The sequence below is a fragment of the Bufo bufo genome, chromosome 7, assembly GCF_905171765.1.
Source record: "Bufo bufo chromosome 7, aBufBuf1.1, whole genome shotgun sequence".
Lineage (NCBI taxonomy): Eukaryota > Metazoa > Chordata > Amphibia > Anura > Bufonidae > Bufo > Bufo bufo.
In genome coordinates, this window is record NC_053395.1 from 83,879,927 (window position 1) to 83,896,350 (window position 16,424).

A 16,424-nucleotide genomic window follows, 5' to 3' on the forward strand; every position below is an offset into this window, starting at 1 on the left:
TTTCTCTATGTATTCCTATGGGAGCCTCAATGTTAGCCTCATAGGAATGAATAGAGAAGTAACTGACTTCCTGTCCTGTGTCAGCTGGAGATCAGAGAGTTGTCACAAGGCACAGCAAAAGGGGATTCTTTTTTGGTCAGCAGTGGTTTTCACCTTGGAACTCTTTTTTGAATTATGAACACCGACCTTAACTGAGGTCTGCAGGGCTTTAGATTTTGTTCTGGGTTCTTTTGTGACCTCCTGGATGAGTTGCCAATGCGCTCTTGGAGTAATTTTGGTAGGCCAACCACTCCTGGGAAGGTTCACCACTGTTTCATGTTTTCTATATATATTTGTGGATAATAGCTCTCAGTGTGATTCACTGGATTCTCAAAGCCTTAGAAATGGATTTGTTACCATTTCCAGATGTCAATGACTTTCTTTTTCATTTGTTGTTCAATTGCTTCAGATTGGGGCATGAGGTGTTGCTTTTCGAGATCTTTTAGCCTATGTCATGTTGTCAGACAGGTTCTAGTTAAGATTTCTTGATTCTACAGGTCTGGCAGTAATCAGGCCTGGGTGTGGCTAGTGAAGCTTAACCACAGTTTTTGGAAAGCTGAGTTCAACAGTCGTTTAGGATGGATTTTTCCACCTCAATAAAACAAACTCATTTAAAAACTGCTTTTTGTATTTACTCAGGTTACCTTTGTGTGATATTCAAATTTGTTTGATAATCTGAAACATTGTGACAAATGAGCAAATCTGTATGGTAGCTGTCAGGGTCGATGTGCACCCAAGGGTCACTGATGGGGGTAGAAAGAGAAGGCTAGTAGATCTGGTCTGATCCCAATCAAGAAGTATTGTAGCCCAAAATGCTGAAAAAGTTACGCTGCCTATGATCTAAATATGAATCGCTGCTCGGGGTATATGCAGCTCATGTTCACCAGTGGGCTGGTCTGGTAGAACAGAAAATGTGATTCATCTTGTGTACAGTCAGGCACAAGTACTTTAGCAGAAATGAAACCAGGCCAACTAGTGGAGGCAGTGCAATGCTCTGATGAAACTTTGGCTCCTGATATTCCTGTGGATGTTTTTTTTGACACATCTCACCTTGCCATACAATTTTTTGCTATGGGGCCCAGTCATTTCTAGCTACGCCCCCGATTGGTAAGATTGGGCAGGCACTGGAGCGATAGAGCACCCTGCTGTAGGAGAAGCCAGCAGGAGATGAAAGGAGGAGGGGCCAGCTCCTTGTTGTGTCGGGCACATGGCGCAAGCATGGCGGTGGAGGATCTGACTGAAGCCTAAAGACCTGACATAAAGGTAGACCTGCAGAAGGTGACAGCACAGTATGTGATGTATACATGTGTGTAATGTATGTAGTGCAGTGTGTGATCATCACATACTGCACTACATACATTACACACATGTATACATCACATGCCCCCTCACAGTAATAATGCCAAGATGTGTGCCCTTTTCACAGACATAATGCTCACACATGCCCCCTCACAGTAGTTATGCCCAGATATGTGCCCTCTTCACAGTAGTAATGCTCACTCGTGCCCCCTCACAGTAGTTATGCCCTGATGTGCCCTCCTCGCAGTAGTTATGTCAGATATGTGCCCTCTTCACTGTAGTAATACTCACTTGTGCCCCCTCACAGCGTTTGCATTTCTTTCTGGCAAAGCTACATGGTTCCGGCCCGTGAAATTTATACCAAGTCTTAGTGCGGCCCTCAGACGAAAAATGGTTGGGCACCACTGACCTACAATATTAGGTAGATAAGTTTAGGGCTTATGCACACGGCCATGTTTTGTGATCTGCAAAACACGGATCCTGGCTGAGGATGCTGCTTTTTTTCCCAGTCTAGAGAAAAGAGCCGTGGAACACTTATGGATGTGGACTATACACGCACTGAGATGAACGAGTCCCCATCTGATCCACAAAAAAACTAGAACGGATGCGAACCGAAACTGTGGTCCGATAACAGCTACAGCAGTTGTTTAGATTGTAGACAAAGCTGTGGTACAAGCACAATCCACAGACTTCCAAAGATTATCCATGTCTTGAACTAAACAATTTAGTTTAACCCTTCGGAGGTTTTTTATTTTTTGTGTTTTCATTTTTATTCCCCATCTTCCTTGAGCCATAACTTTTTTATTTTTCCGTTCACATAGCTGTACGATAGCTTTTTTTTTTGCGGGACAAGTTGTATTTTCTAATGGCACTGTGGCGAAACCAACCTCGCCACTGGGTTTTGGAGAGGCCTGTTTAAAAGCCTCTTGCCTCAGGATTATGGCCCATACTAACTTTTAAACCCCTGAACCTATTCAAGTGAATTTTGGATAGGTTTGTCCCCAAGTTATACTGTTTAAATTGATGTAAGTTATATGTATGGACAATGTAAACTCACAAAGTTGTAACAATTTATAATAAGTGTAACTTGTCAGCTTGGGAGGAATATGCTGGGTGTGTTTCTATTGTGCTATTGTCCCATTGTGTGTTTAAATGGTGATGTCTGTCCTGTTGTATCCACATGTGTATTGGCGATTTCCCTTTGTCCTGAGAGATAATTGGATTGCTCCTCGGTTGTCTCCAGGACAGAGAGGAGGAAACCATGATGCATTGTGGGGATATGTTGTATCTGTCCTGTGTCGCAGTCTCCCTTCTGGTCCTCTGGGGGCGTGAACAATTGGTTGCTGTACTTACATTGTATGTGTTGTAAATTACTGATTGGTTGTATTTCAAAACCCTGTGGGCAGTACTATGTTTGTGGTTTATGAATAAGAGAGGCTGTACTTGAAGTACAGTCAGACCACTGCTTGACCCTCAACACGGAGCCTTGTCTTGTTATTGGGGGGATCCACTGTATGCTGTTTAGAGACTGATTGCCAGGAGTGTAAGCTGATTCCTGTTAGTCTGCTAGCAGCTATTCGTGAGGTTCCAGTTTGGAGTAGAGTTGTTGCGATACCAAATTTTTGATTCGGTTTCGATACCATGAAAAAGTATTGCGATACTCGATACCATTCGATACCACGCGAAAAAAATAAACAAAAAAAGCCACGTGCATTCCTCATTTTTAAAAATGGCGAATCGCGCAGTTTTTATTTTATTTTTTCTGTTCCGGCATTCACCACCTAGATTTTTTTTAAATATTTTAATAGTTTGGACTTTTCTGACGTGGCGATGTAATATGTTTATTTATATATTTTATATGTGAAATTGGGAAAAGGGGGGTGATTTATACTTCATATTTTAGTGTTTTTTTTTTTTTCACTTTTTATTTAATAACTATTTCCCCCCTTAGGGGCTAGAACCTGGGATCTTTCATCCCTTTTCCTATTCACCCTGATAGATCTCTATCAGGGTGAATAGGACTCCACACTGTCCCTGCTGCTCTGTGCTTTGTGCACACAGCATCAGGGATGTTACCATGGCAACCAGGGCTTCCTGGCTGCCATGGTAACCGATCGGAGCCCCAGGCTTACACAGCTGGGGCTCCGATCAGAAGCTGCCACTGCACCACCAATGAGGGGGAGTGGAGAGGTCCCTGTGGCCACTGCCACCAATGATTTTAATACTGGAGGGTTGAGAGGGGCCGGCGCACTGTGCCACCAATGATTTTAATGGGATGGGGGGATTGAGGGGGGGGGGGGCACACTGCACCACCAATGATTTTACCCCTTTATACAGGAGGCGGGTACTAGCAGATCAGCGGCAGTTAACTGCCGCTGATCGCAGCTCCCTGTCAGGGGCAGGGTGCCGGCAATGCGATTCTGCTGCCGGCACCCGCCTCCTGTATGTGTTAAAGACTGACTACGGTATATGAGTCCAGACTTTCACTATTAGGCCACACAGAGCGGCGCCCAGCGATGTCTCAGCACTCACCATTTAGTCCTGGGCGCCGCTCCGTTCGCCCGCAGTGCCCCATTACTGTCTCCTCTCCTGCTCCACATGCTGCTGATTACTATCGGAGCGATGGGAGGAGACATCAGCTTCACTAGTGGGCGTTCCTTCTCCCTGGCTGTAGCGCTGTCCAATCGCAGCGCAGGGAAAAGGAACGCCCACTAGTGAAGCTGATGTCTCCTCCCATCGCTCCGATAGTAATCCTATCATTGGTGGCGCAGTGCGCCCGCCCCTCCTCCGCCCCTCTCTTCTCATTGCCGCCCCTCCTCCGCCCCTCTCTTCTCATTGCCGCCCCTCCTCCGCCCCTCTCTTCTCATTGGTGGCAGCGGCAGCAGCACAGGGGGAGGGAGGACAGCTTCCTTCTCCCCGTGCTGCTGAGAGAGAACATGAGCGCGCCGATAGCAGCGCGCTCATGTTCAGAGATACTAGACTGCGCAGAAGCGCAGCCCAGTATCGAAAAAACGGAAATCCCGGTATCGTATCGATACCGGGACAAAAGTATCGATTGGGTATCGAAATTTCGATACCCGCAACAACCCTAGTTTGGAGTGCTATTTTGTATCCAGTTCGGGAGTTTGGTGTTCTGCAGTAGCTGTGCCTGTCTCAGAAAGGGGCATATCGCCTAAACGGATTTTAACCCCTTGTCTGCTGAAACGGTCCATTACATTGGTGGCAAGCAGCGGGATCGTTCCTACAGCCAGAAGGACAGCTACAGGAGACACCATTTCTTTGGATTTTACAACTTAGGGGCAACGCATGTCTCAGTACAGCGACCATAAAAGCACCAGGATGGAACCAGCAGTGGAGTACAGATACTCTGTTGAGGAATTTGACCGTATGATGTGGTTGCGGCTGAACTTCTTCGGACCCAATCCAGCTGGGAAATCCGTGAAAAGTCTAGTGTTCAAGACCCTACTATACAGGGCAGAAGGTGACGGTCAGCTGCCACGTTGGGTGGACCTCCATCGGAAGTTACAGTTGCGGGACAGAGAGAGCTCAGTCTCCTCTCCCAGCAGCAGAGTGTCCAGCAGGGAATTGGGAGCCCAGTCTCCATTCCCCAGCGGCAGGCTGAGTTACAGGGGGCAGAGGTAGTTGTTCCTGCCCCCCAGCAGCAGAGTGATATGCCGGGAAGGCAGTGTGAAATGCAGGGAGAGGAGAGCAGCGTCCTCCCTCCCCAGCGGCAGGCTGAGCTACAGGGGGCAGAGGTAGTTGTTCCTGCCCCCCAGCAGCAGGGTGATATGCCGGGAAGGCAGTGTGAAATGCAGGGAGAGGAGAGCAGCGTCCTCCCTCCCGAGCGGCAGGCTGAGTTACAGGGGGCAGAGGTAGTTGTTCCTGCCCCCCAGCAGCAGCATGATTTTTTGGGAATTGGGAGCCCAGTCTCCATTCCCCAGCGGCCGAGTGATGTACAGGGAATTGGGAGCCCAGTCTCCATTCCCCAGCGGCAGGCGGAGTTACAGGGGGCAGAGACAGTCGGTCCTGTCCCCCAGCGGCAGAGTGTCCAGCAAGGAATAGAGAGCCCAGTCTCCTTTCCCCAGCAGCAGGACACTGTATTGGGAGCGGAGACGGTCAGTCGCCCTCCCAGCAGCTGGAAGTATGTATGGGAGAGGAGCTCGTTACCCCCTCTCCCGAGCGGCAGCTTAACGCACCAGGGGGAGACAGTAAGCCGCACAACTGTGCAGATGGGACCGGGGGTAGGGACAGTCGGTCTCCCCCTCCCACAACCAGGCTCCAACCAGGCTTCTTCCATGGTAACGCTGGCACCAGGGCAGAGTACCGCTGATACCCGCCCACAAAGAAACCTCCACTCCAAGCCAGGGAGCAACACAGAGACCGGGAGTACCAGCTGCCAACATAGCCTGTCTCTGTCCAGTGAGTCCACCAAGGCTACCAAATCCAACAGGTCCAGTATTGGGTTGTGGGTGAACTGCCAGACTAACTCAGGTACTGACCGTGAGGTCAGGTATCTGGTTAGTCTTCCCTGGGAGAGGGAGATGTGTGGCGAAACCAACCTCGCCACTGGGTTTTCGAGAGGCCTGTTTAAAAGCCTCTTGCCTCAGGATTATGGCCCATACTAACTTTTAAACCCCTGAACCTATTCAAGTGAATTTTGGATAGGTTTGTCCCCAAGTTATACTGTTTAAATTGATGCAAGTTATATGTATGGACAATGTAAACTCACAAAGTTGTAACAATTTATAATAAGTGTAACTTGTCAGCTTGGGAGGAATATCCTGGGTGTGTTTCTATTGTGCCATTGTCCCATTGTGTGTTTAAATGGTGATGTCTGTCCTGTTGTATCCACATGTGTATTGGCGATTTCCCTTTGTCCTGAGAGATAATTGGATTGCTCCTCGGTTGTCTCCAGGACAGAGAGGAGGAAACCATGATGCATTGTGGGGATATGTTGTATCTGTCCTGTGTCGCAGTCTCCCTTCTGGTCCTCTGGGGGCGTGAACAATTGGTTGCTGTACTTACATTGTATGTGTTGTAAATTACTGATTGGTTGTATTTCAAAACCCTGTGGGCAGTACTATGTTTGTGGTTTATGAATAAGAGAGGCTGTACTTGAAGTACAGTCAGACCACTGCTTGACCCTCAACACGGAGCCTTGTCTTGTTATTGGGGGGATCCACTGTATGCTGTTTAGAGACTGATTGCCAGGAGTGTAAGCTGATTCCTGTTAGTCTGCTAGCAGCTATTCGTGAGGTTCCAGTTTGGAGTAGAGTTGTTGCGATACCAAATTTTTGATTCGGTTTCGATACCATGAAAAAGTATTGCGATACTCGATACCATTCGATACCACGCGGAAAAAATAAACAAAAAAAGCCACGTGCATTCCTCATTTTTAAAAATGGCGAATCGCGCAGTTTTTATTTTATTTTTTCTGTTCCGGCATTCACCACCTAGATTTTTTTTAAATATTTTAATAGTTTGGACTTTTCTGACGTGGCGATGTAATATGTTTATTTATATATTTTATATGTGAAATTGGGAAAAGGGGGGTGATTTATACTTCATATTTTAGTGTTTTTTTTTTTTTTCACTTTTTATTTAATAACTATTTCCCCCCTTAGGGGCTAGAACCTGGGATCTTTCATCCCTTTTCCTATTCACCCTGATAGATCTCTATCAGGGTGAATAGGACTCCACACTGTCCCTGCTGCTCTGTGCTTTGTGCACACAGCATCAGGGATGTTACCATGGCAACCAGGGCTTCCTGGCTGCCATGGTAACCGATCGGAGCCCCAGGCTTACACAGCTGGGGCTCCGATCAGAAGCTGCCACTGCACCACCAATGAGGGGGAGTGGAGAGGTCCCTGTGGCCACTGCCACCAATGATTTTAATACTGGAGGGTTGAGAGGGGCCGGCGCACTGTGCCACCAATGATTTTAATGGGATGGGGGGATTGAGGGGGGGGGGCACACTGCACCACCAATGATTTTACCCCTTTATACAGGAGGCGGGTACTAGCAGATCAGCGGCAGTTAACTGCCGCTGATCGCAGCTCCCTGTCAGGGGCAGGGTGCCGGCAATGCGATTCTGCTGCCGGCACCCGCCTCCTGTATGTGTTAAAGACTGACTACGGTATATGAGTCCAGACTTTCACTATTAGGCCACACAGAGCGGCGCCCAGCGATGTCTCAGCACTCACCATTTAGTCCTGGGCGCCGCTCCGTTCGCCCGCAGTGCCCCATTACTGTCTCCTCTCCTGCTCCACATGCTGCTGATTACTATCGGAGCGATGGGAGGAGACATCAGCTTCACTAGTGGGCGTTCCTTCTCCCTGGCTGTAGCGCTGTCCAATCGCAGCGCAGGGAAAAGGAACGCCCACTAGTGAAGCTGATGTCTCCTCCCATCGCTCCGATAGTAATCCTATCATTGGTGGCGCAGTGCGCCCGCCCCTCCTCCGCCCCTCTCTTCTCATTGCCGCCCCTCCTCCGCCCCTCTCTTCTCATTGCCGCCCCTCCTCCGCCCCTCTCTTCTCATTGGTGGCAGCGGCAGCAGCACAGGGGGAGGGAGGACAGCTTCCTTCTCCCCGTGCTGCTGAGAGAGAACATGAGCGCGCCGATAGCAGCGCGCTCATGTTCAGAGATACTAGACTGCGCAGAAGCGCAGCCCAGTATCGAAAAAACGGAAATCCCGGTATCGTATCGATACCGGGACAAAAGTATCGATTGGGTATCGAAATTTCGATACCCGCAACAACCCTAGTTTGGAGTGCTATTTTGTATCCAGTTCGGGAGTTTGGTGTTCTGCAGTAGCTGTGCCTGTCTCAGAAAGGGGCATATCGCCTAAACGGATTTTAACCCCTTGTCTGCTGAAACGGTCCATTACATTGGTGGCAAGCAGCGGGATCGTTCCTACAGCCAGAAGGACAGCTACAGGAGACACCATTTCTTTGGATTTTACAACTTAGGGGCAACGCATGTCTCAGTACAGCGACCATAAAAGCACCAGGATGGAACCAGCAGTGGAGTACAGATACTCTGTTGAGGAATTTGACCGTATGATGTGGTTGCGGCTGAACTTCTTCGGACCCAATCCAGCTGGGAAATCCGTGAAAAGTCTAGTGTTCAAGACCCTACTATACAGGGCAGAAGGTGACGGTCAGCTGCCACGTTGGGTGGACCTCCATCGGAAGTTACAGTTGCGGGACAGAGAGAGCTCAGTCTCCTCTCCCAGCAGCAGAGTGTCCAGCAGGGAATTGGGAGCCCAGTCTCCATTCCCCAGCGGCAGGCTGAGTTACAGGGGGCAGAGGTAGTTGTTCCTGCCCCCCAGCAGCAGAGTGATATGCCGGGAAGGCAGTGTGAAATGCAGGGAGAGGAGAGCAGCGTCCTCCCTCCCCAGCGGCAGGCTGAGCTACAGGGGGCAGAGGTAGTTGTTCCTGCCCCCCAGCAGCAGGGTGATATGCCGGGAAGGCAGTGTGAAATGCAGGGAGAGGAGAGCAGCGTCCTCCCTCCCGAGCGGCAGGCTGAGTTACAGGGGGCAGAGGTAGTTGTTCCTGCCCCCCAGCAGCAGCATGATTTTTTGGGAATTGGGAGCCCAGTCTCCATTCCCCAGCGGCCGAGTGATGTACAGGGAATTGGGAGCCCAGTCTCCATTCCCCAGCGGCAGGCGGAGTTACAGGGGGCAGAGACAGTCGGTCCTGTCCCCCAGCGGCAGAGTGTCCAGCAAGGAATAGAAAGCCCAGTCTCCTTTCCCCAGCAGCAGGACACTGTATTGGGAGCGGAGACGGTCAGTCGCCCTCCCAGCAGCTGGAAGTATGTATGGGAGAGGAGCTCGTTACCCCCTCTCCCGAGCGGCAGCTTAACGCACCAGGGGGAGACAGTAAGCCGCACAACTGTGCAGATGGGACCGGGGGTAGGGACAGTCGGTCTCCCCCTCCCACAACCAGGCTCCAACCAGGCTTCTTCCATGGTAACGCTGGCACCAGGGCAGAGTACCGCTGATACCCGCCCACAAAGAAACCTCCACTCCAAGCCAGGGAGCAACACAGAGACCGGGAGTACCAGCTGCCAACATAGCCTGTCTCTGTCCAGTGAGTCCACCAAGGCTACCAAATCCAACAGGTCCAGTATTGGGTTGTGGGTGAACTGCCAGACTAACTCAGGTACTGACCGTGAGGTCAGGTATCTGGTTAGTCTTCCCTGGGAGAGGGAGATGTGTGGCGAAACCAACCTCGCCACTGGGTTTTCGAGAGGCCTGTTTAAAAGCCTCTTGCCTCAGGATTATGGCCCATACTAACTTTTAAACCCCTGAACCTATTCAAGTGAATTTTGGATAGGTTTGTCCCCAAGTTATACTGTTTAAATTGATGCAAGTTATATGTATGGACAATGTAAACTCACAAAGTTGTAACAATTTATAATAAGTGTAACTTGTCAGCTTGGGAGGAATATCCTGGGTGTGTTTCTATTGTGCCATTGTCCCATTGTGTGTTTAAATGGTGATGTCTGTCCTGTGGTATCCACATGTGTATTGGCGATTTCCCTTTGTCCTGAGAGATAATTGGATTGCTCCTCGGTTGTCTCCGGGACAGAGAGGAGGAAACCATGATGCATTGTGGGGATATGTTGTATCTGTCCTGTGTCGCAGTCTCCCTTCTGGTCCTCTGGGGGCGTGAACAATTAGTTGCTGTACTTACATTGTATGTGTTGTAAATTACTGATTGGTTGTATTTCAAAACCCTGTGGGCAGTACTATGTTTGTGGTTTATGAATAAAAGAGGCTGTACTTGAAGTACAGTCAGACCACTGCTTGACCCTCAACACGGAGCCTTGTCTCGTTATTGGGGGGATCCACTGTATGCTGTTTAGAGACTGATTGCCAGGAGTGTAAGCCGATTCCTGTTAGTCTGCTAGCAGCCATTCGTGAGGTTCCAGTTTGGAGTGCTATTTTGTATCCAGTTCGGGAGTTTGGTGTTCTGCAGTAGCTGTGCCTGTCTCAGAAAGGGGCATATCGCCTAAACGGATTTTAACCCCTTGTCTGCTGAAACGGTCTGTTACAGCCACCATTTAATATGGCATACAATGTAGTGGGAAGTAGGAAAAAAAATTCCAAATAGGGTGAAATTGGAAAAAAGCGCAATTCTTTACGGGTTTTGTTCCCACAGTGTTCCATTTGTGGCAAAACTGACCTGTGCCTTTCAATCTTTTGGTCAGTACAATTACAACGATTCCACATATGTATAGGTTTTATGTAAATAGTGTAACAATTTTAAACCTTTTTTTTTTCACATGTGAAAAAAAAAAAGGTTTAAAATTGTTACACTATTTACATAAAACCTATACATATGTGGAATCGTTGGGGGCCTCATACCTTTTTTTTTATAGTTAAATATACTGAGCTGTGTGGGACTCATTTTTTGCGGGACAATCTGTAGTTTTTAATAATACCATTTTGGAGTGGGTGTAACTTTTTGAACACATTTTATTACTTTTTTTGGGTAAGAGAAGCAATGAAAAAATTACCAAATTGGCCACTTTGTCCTTTTTCTCGGTTACGCCATTCGCCGTATTGGAAAAGTATTTTAATAGTACGGGCATTTTTGGTACCGGTGATACCCATGATGTTTATATTCTTTATATTCTACGGAAAGGGGGGTGATTTAAACATTATATATATATAATTATATATATATATATATATATATATATATATATATATATATATATATATATATATATATATATATATATATATATATATATATATATATATATATATATATATATACATACACACATATACACACACACACACACACACACTAACCTAAAGAATTATTAGGAACACCATACTAATACGGTGTTGGACCCCCTTTTGCCTTCAGAACTGCCTTAATTCTACGTGGCATTGATTCAACAAGGTGCTGATAGCATTCTTTAGAAATGTCGGCCCATATTGATAGGATAGCATCTTGCAGTTGATGGAGATTTGAGGCATGCACATCCAGGGAACGAAGCTGCCGTTCCACCACATCCTAAAGATGCTCTATTGGGTTGAGATCTGGTGACTGTGGGGGCCATTTTAGTACAGTGAACTCATTGTCATGTTCAAGAAACCAATTTGAAATGATTCAAGCTTTGTGACATGGTGCATTATCCTGCTGGAAGTAGCCATCAGAGGATGGGTACATTGGGGTCATGAAGGGATGGACATGGTCAGAAACAATGCTCAGGTAGCCCGTGGCATTTAAACGATGCCCAATTGGCACTAAGGGGCCTAAAGTGTGCCCAGAAAACATCCCCCACATTACACCACCACCAGCCTGCACAGTGGTAACAAGGCATGATGGATACGTGTTCTCGTTCTGTTTACGCCAAATCAGGACTCTACCATTTGAATGTCTCACCCGAAATCAAGACTCATCAGACCAGGCAACATTTTTCCAGTCTTCAACAGTCCAATTTTGGTTAGCTCGTGCAAATTGTAGCCTCTTTTTCCTATTTGTAGTGGAGATGAGTGGTACCCGGTGGGGTCTTCTGCTGTTGTAGCCCATTTGCCTCAAGGTTGTGCGTGTTGTGGCTTTACAAATGCTTTGCTGCATACCTCGGTTGTAATGAGTGGTTATTTCAGTCAACGTTGCTCTATCAGCTTGAATCAGTCGGCCCATTCTCCTCTGACCTCTAGCATCCACAAGGCATTTTCGCCCCACAGGACTGCCGCATACTGGATGTTTTTCCCTTTTCACATCATTCTTTGTAAACCCTAGAAATGGTTGTGCGTGAAAATCCCAGTAACTGAGCAGATTGTGAAATACTCAGACCGGCCCGTCTGGCACCAACAACCATGCCACGCTCAAAATTGCTTAAATCGCCTTTCTTTCCCATTCGGACATTCAATTTGGAGTTCAGGAGATTGTCTTGACCAGGACCACCCCCCTAAATGCATTGAAGCAACTGCCATGTGATTGGTTGACTAGATAATTGTATCAATGAGAAATAGAACAGGTGTTCCTAATAATTCTTTAGGTGAGTATATATACATATTACAATATAAATATTATATATATATAGAGGTGTGGGCAGCACAGCTGTCTGTAGGGTACGGTCGGAGTGCCAGCGGCTGTAGAGGCGATCCACCTCCAATGAATATAAAATGAAAAAATTCCACAGCACATTCAAGGCGTAAAAAAGTAGAAAACTGCTTTATTCACCAGACCCGCGACGTTTCGATCCACTCACTGGGATCTTTCTCAAGCAGTGACAGCCTTGGCTGCGCTGTGGAATTTTTTTTATATATATATTTTCTCATACATACACTTTTTTTTTCTTTATGATTTTGGAGCTCGTATTTGAGCCTATAAAATCCATTTTTTATTTATTTATTTTTTTATTCGGAACAATCATGGATTTTTTCCATCCATTTATTGCTCAGAATCGTTCATTGGCCAAAATAAGAATAGTAGCTTAAATGTCCTGTTTTTTCTGTGAGACCCAGCACATTTAAATAAATTACAAGCATCCTCATTGGCCACAGAGGATACCGGTAAGAATCCTGGAAGAGAGAGCTTTTGGGTTTTTCACCTTTAGATGCCGTGATCTCACTTGATCACGGCATCTAAAGGCTTTAATTAACACGATCGGAGACCCGCCAGCCTGACGCCCGCAGCATGTGCGAGCGGGCACCATATTTGCCCATAGCTACAGCACCATACAGTGGTCCGAGCAGACATTGGCTCAGCTACCAAGATATCTCGCCAGACATTTCTCAGGACACCCAAGAAAAGTACATTTCCCCGTCACCATTGCATAGTGTTCACATGTACAAAAAGGCAATAGTATATCACATCCGTACACAGGTAAACAATTTCTAATAAATGATTTTTTCACATGTGACTCAGACTTTGTCGTCTACACACTCAAATGCCCCTGTGGACTTATTTATGTCGGTGAAACTACCCAAACCATCCGGAACAGAATATGCCAGCATAAATCCTCTATATGCAAACCAAATCTGTTACTCCCTGTCCCACACCATTTCAATCAGGCCTCACATTCTATCTCTCAACTCAAGTACCAAGTCATAGAGCACATCCAAGCACCAAGAAGGGGTGTCGACAGAATTAAACTACTAAAACAAAGAGGCCTTCTGGATACATAAATTGGAAAGTATGGAACCAAGGGGTCTCAATAGGGAATATGAGATACAAACCCTACTATAATGTATATACATATGACCATATATTAACCAATCCTATTTTCTCTCCACAGGCCCATTGACTCTCCAGGACTACTCTAGTGCCGCAAAATGTATCCTTTTATGTGGTTTGTCATTTCATGTTTTACGTGTAGTCATTCCATGTCACCTAGTCATGGCGTATAATGTTATGTGTTACCATCTCACAACCTCATCCCGGTTCTGTCACAGTATCTGTGTCCTCCCCCCAATTTAAACCTTTAGTATCTTCACCCAATTCTCTAGATATCTCCCCCATTCTGCAATACACTCCGCCCGGACAATAGATACCTGCATCTCATCTCTCCATTGACAATACATACCGTACCTCGCCTCCACGATTATACTTATTGTACATTAAACACCTGCATCCCACTCCAATATAAACTTTGAGTATCCTTACCCAAATCTTCTGGATATCTTCCCCACTCTCCATTACACTCCGCCACTACTGTAGATACCTGGATCTCATCTCCCCATTCACAATACAGACTCTGCCTCCACGATTATGCTTATTGTGCAAAAACACAAAACACAATCACGGACACCTACTGAGAATTTCCTTATTTTTTCCTATACAATATTATATCCATTTTCTTCCATCTAGTTTATAACACCCTTTCTTCTCCTATAGTGCAGAACAGCCTAGGAATTTAACCATCTCATATAGCAACCTATCACAGACATTCCTCATATATACTTTCAGCTGTTGGAACGCATCATCCACCAAATATGCATCCCACCTCGATGCACTATATAGATTTCTTTAATATTTAGGCCAACCCCATATATATCATTATTACATAGCCAAACATTACTTATTTTATCATATATCACTCTGTTCTATGTATTCTACTCATCGCAATGTATCTGCGGGACCACCCCGCGCTCCACCTAGACACTTCCTATCGGTGGAACGCATGGTGGCAATAGCTTGCGTTCCACGTGACGTACTTCCGGTTCGGGAAGCGCGAGAAACGGCGGGAAGGCGTGCGGGTATTCAAATCCCCACACAAATGACCCCAGACATGGCGCCTCTTCTCTTCAGCGGTACAACCGCATGTTTTCCTCCTACTGCGTCCACACCTGCGATCTTCTGTACTCCAAGCGGCACTGGGTAAGTTACTCCTGAGAATCTGGACCATTATTTTCTAACCTACTTGCTGGCACATAGGCAGAGACAGAATCTGCTACCGACCAAGACCATTGCCACATTATCTCAACCTACTACCTGGTGATATATATGCAAGAACTGCTACCTGGCATTTCAATATTAGTATTAATCCTTTTTGTGATAATTTACTTAACTTACTACAGATATGTTTATTTTACGTAAGAGGATGACTATGACTGACTGTGTCCTTACCAATATAGGCCTTGTTTTCAACCTTGAACTTCAGCAACATAATCTTTCCTTCCTTTTTTGACTTTTTTGTTATTATCAAAGTATTACTTTAATTTCTATATTTATGTGTTTGTAAATCTAAGAGGCACAGATACACATAGAATATAGTCGCTATCATGTATGCTGATAAACATACAGTAAATATCAGGTATTTCTATCTATTTATTTCTCTTGCTACAGTCTGATGAAGGCACGGATGTGCCGAAACATCACAACTTACTTTGCCGTAGCAACCACTAATTGTTTGCTGAATAAAACGAAACTGCACTTTATACAAACTTGGCTGGAGTCTTTGAATTTATTATTGATAGGGGTGGAAACCCTACTCCAGCAAAAAATCTGTATCTGCAGAATATCCCACATGCTCAGAAAAAAAAAAAAAAAATAGTCACACACAGTATAGATGAAGGGATGAAAGTTTAGCTGAGACACATTATTATGTGAAGGTATTCACTCAAATATTATCCCCATTGTCACAGTGAACAAGCGTTACCTTCTCAGACAATCTGTTAGTGTTGTCGTTCCAGACGCATGACTTTCCCCATTCACAACACCACTATCACTTCCTGGACTCAGAGGCCAAAAAGGGCTGGAAGAACCAGGCAAATCCAGGCTGATGTCCCAAAACGGATCTATCGTTGTAGAAACACCACTGAAAAGGAAAGAACATAAGCATACAATTACTTGCAGTATATAAAAAGTATAAAAGTAGTAATACGTATATATCAAGGGCGGTTTTTCTAAACCAGAATGGGAACTATGAAGCTTTTTATGCGGTTCTAGAACTAAACACTAAGGGTACTTTCACACTAGTGTTAAAGTTTTCTGGTATTGAGTTCAGTCATAGGGGCTCAATACCGGAAAAAAACGCTTCAGTTTTATACTAATGCATTTTGAATGGAAAGCATTCCGTTCAGTATGCATCAGGATGTCTTCAGTTCAGTCACTTTTGCGGTATTTGGCAGGAGAAAATACCGCAGCATGCTGCGGTATTTCCTCCGGCCAAAATTCCGGAACATGCCGAATCCAGCATTATTTTCCATTGAAATGTATTAATGTCAGATCCGGTACCAAGTGTTCTAGAAAAACAGATCAGGTTTTTCGGGCTGCGGATGCGCAGACCTATAAAAATTTGAAAAATAAAATACCGGATCCGTTTTTTCCAGATGACACCAGAGAGACGGCTCCAGTATTTCAATGCATTTGTCAAACGGATCCGGAAACAAATGGTATCCGTTTGCACACAGATTTCCAGATTCGGCAGGCAGTTCCAACAACAGAACTGCCTGCTGGATTCCTCCAACGCTAATGTGAAAGTACCCTAAGAGGCAGATTTATGAAACTATCCTATAAGAAAAACTGGACGTTTTCCAAAGCAACCAATCACAATACAGCTTTCATTCTGGATTCTGCTCTCCAAAAATGAAAGCTATAGATTACTACGGGCAA

At 45.9% G+C, this 16,424-nt stretch overlaps 1 protein-coding gene across 3 annotated transcripts in view; it reads right to left on the reverse strand.

Moving 5' to 3' along the window:
* The window catches only part of USP22 (ubiquitin specific peptidase 22), a 102,506-nt gene that overhangs the window by 20,219 nt on the left and 65,863 nt on the right, over window positions 1–16,424 (reverse strand). For all 3 annotated transcript variants that reach the window (XM_040440098.1, XM_040440100.1, XM_040440099.1), the window contains exon 10: window positions 15,469–15,627. In XM_040440098.1, coding sequence (XP_040296032.1) covers window positions 15,469–15,627 — 159 coding nt within the window. The remainder of the gene's footprint in view (window positions 1–15,468; window positions 15,628–16,424) is intronic.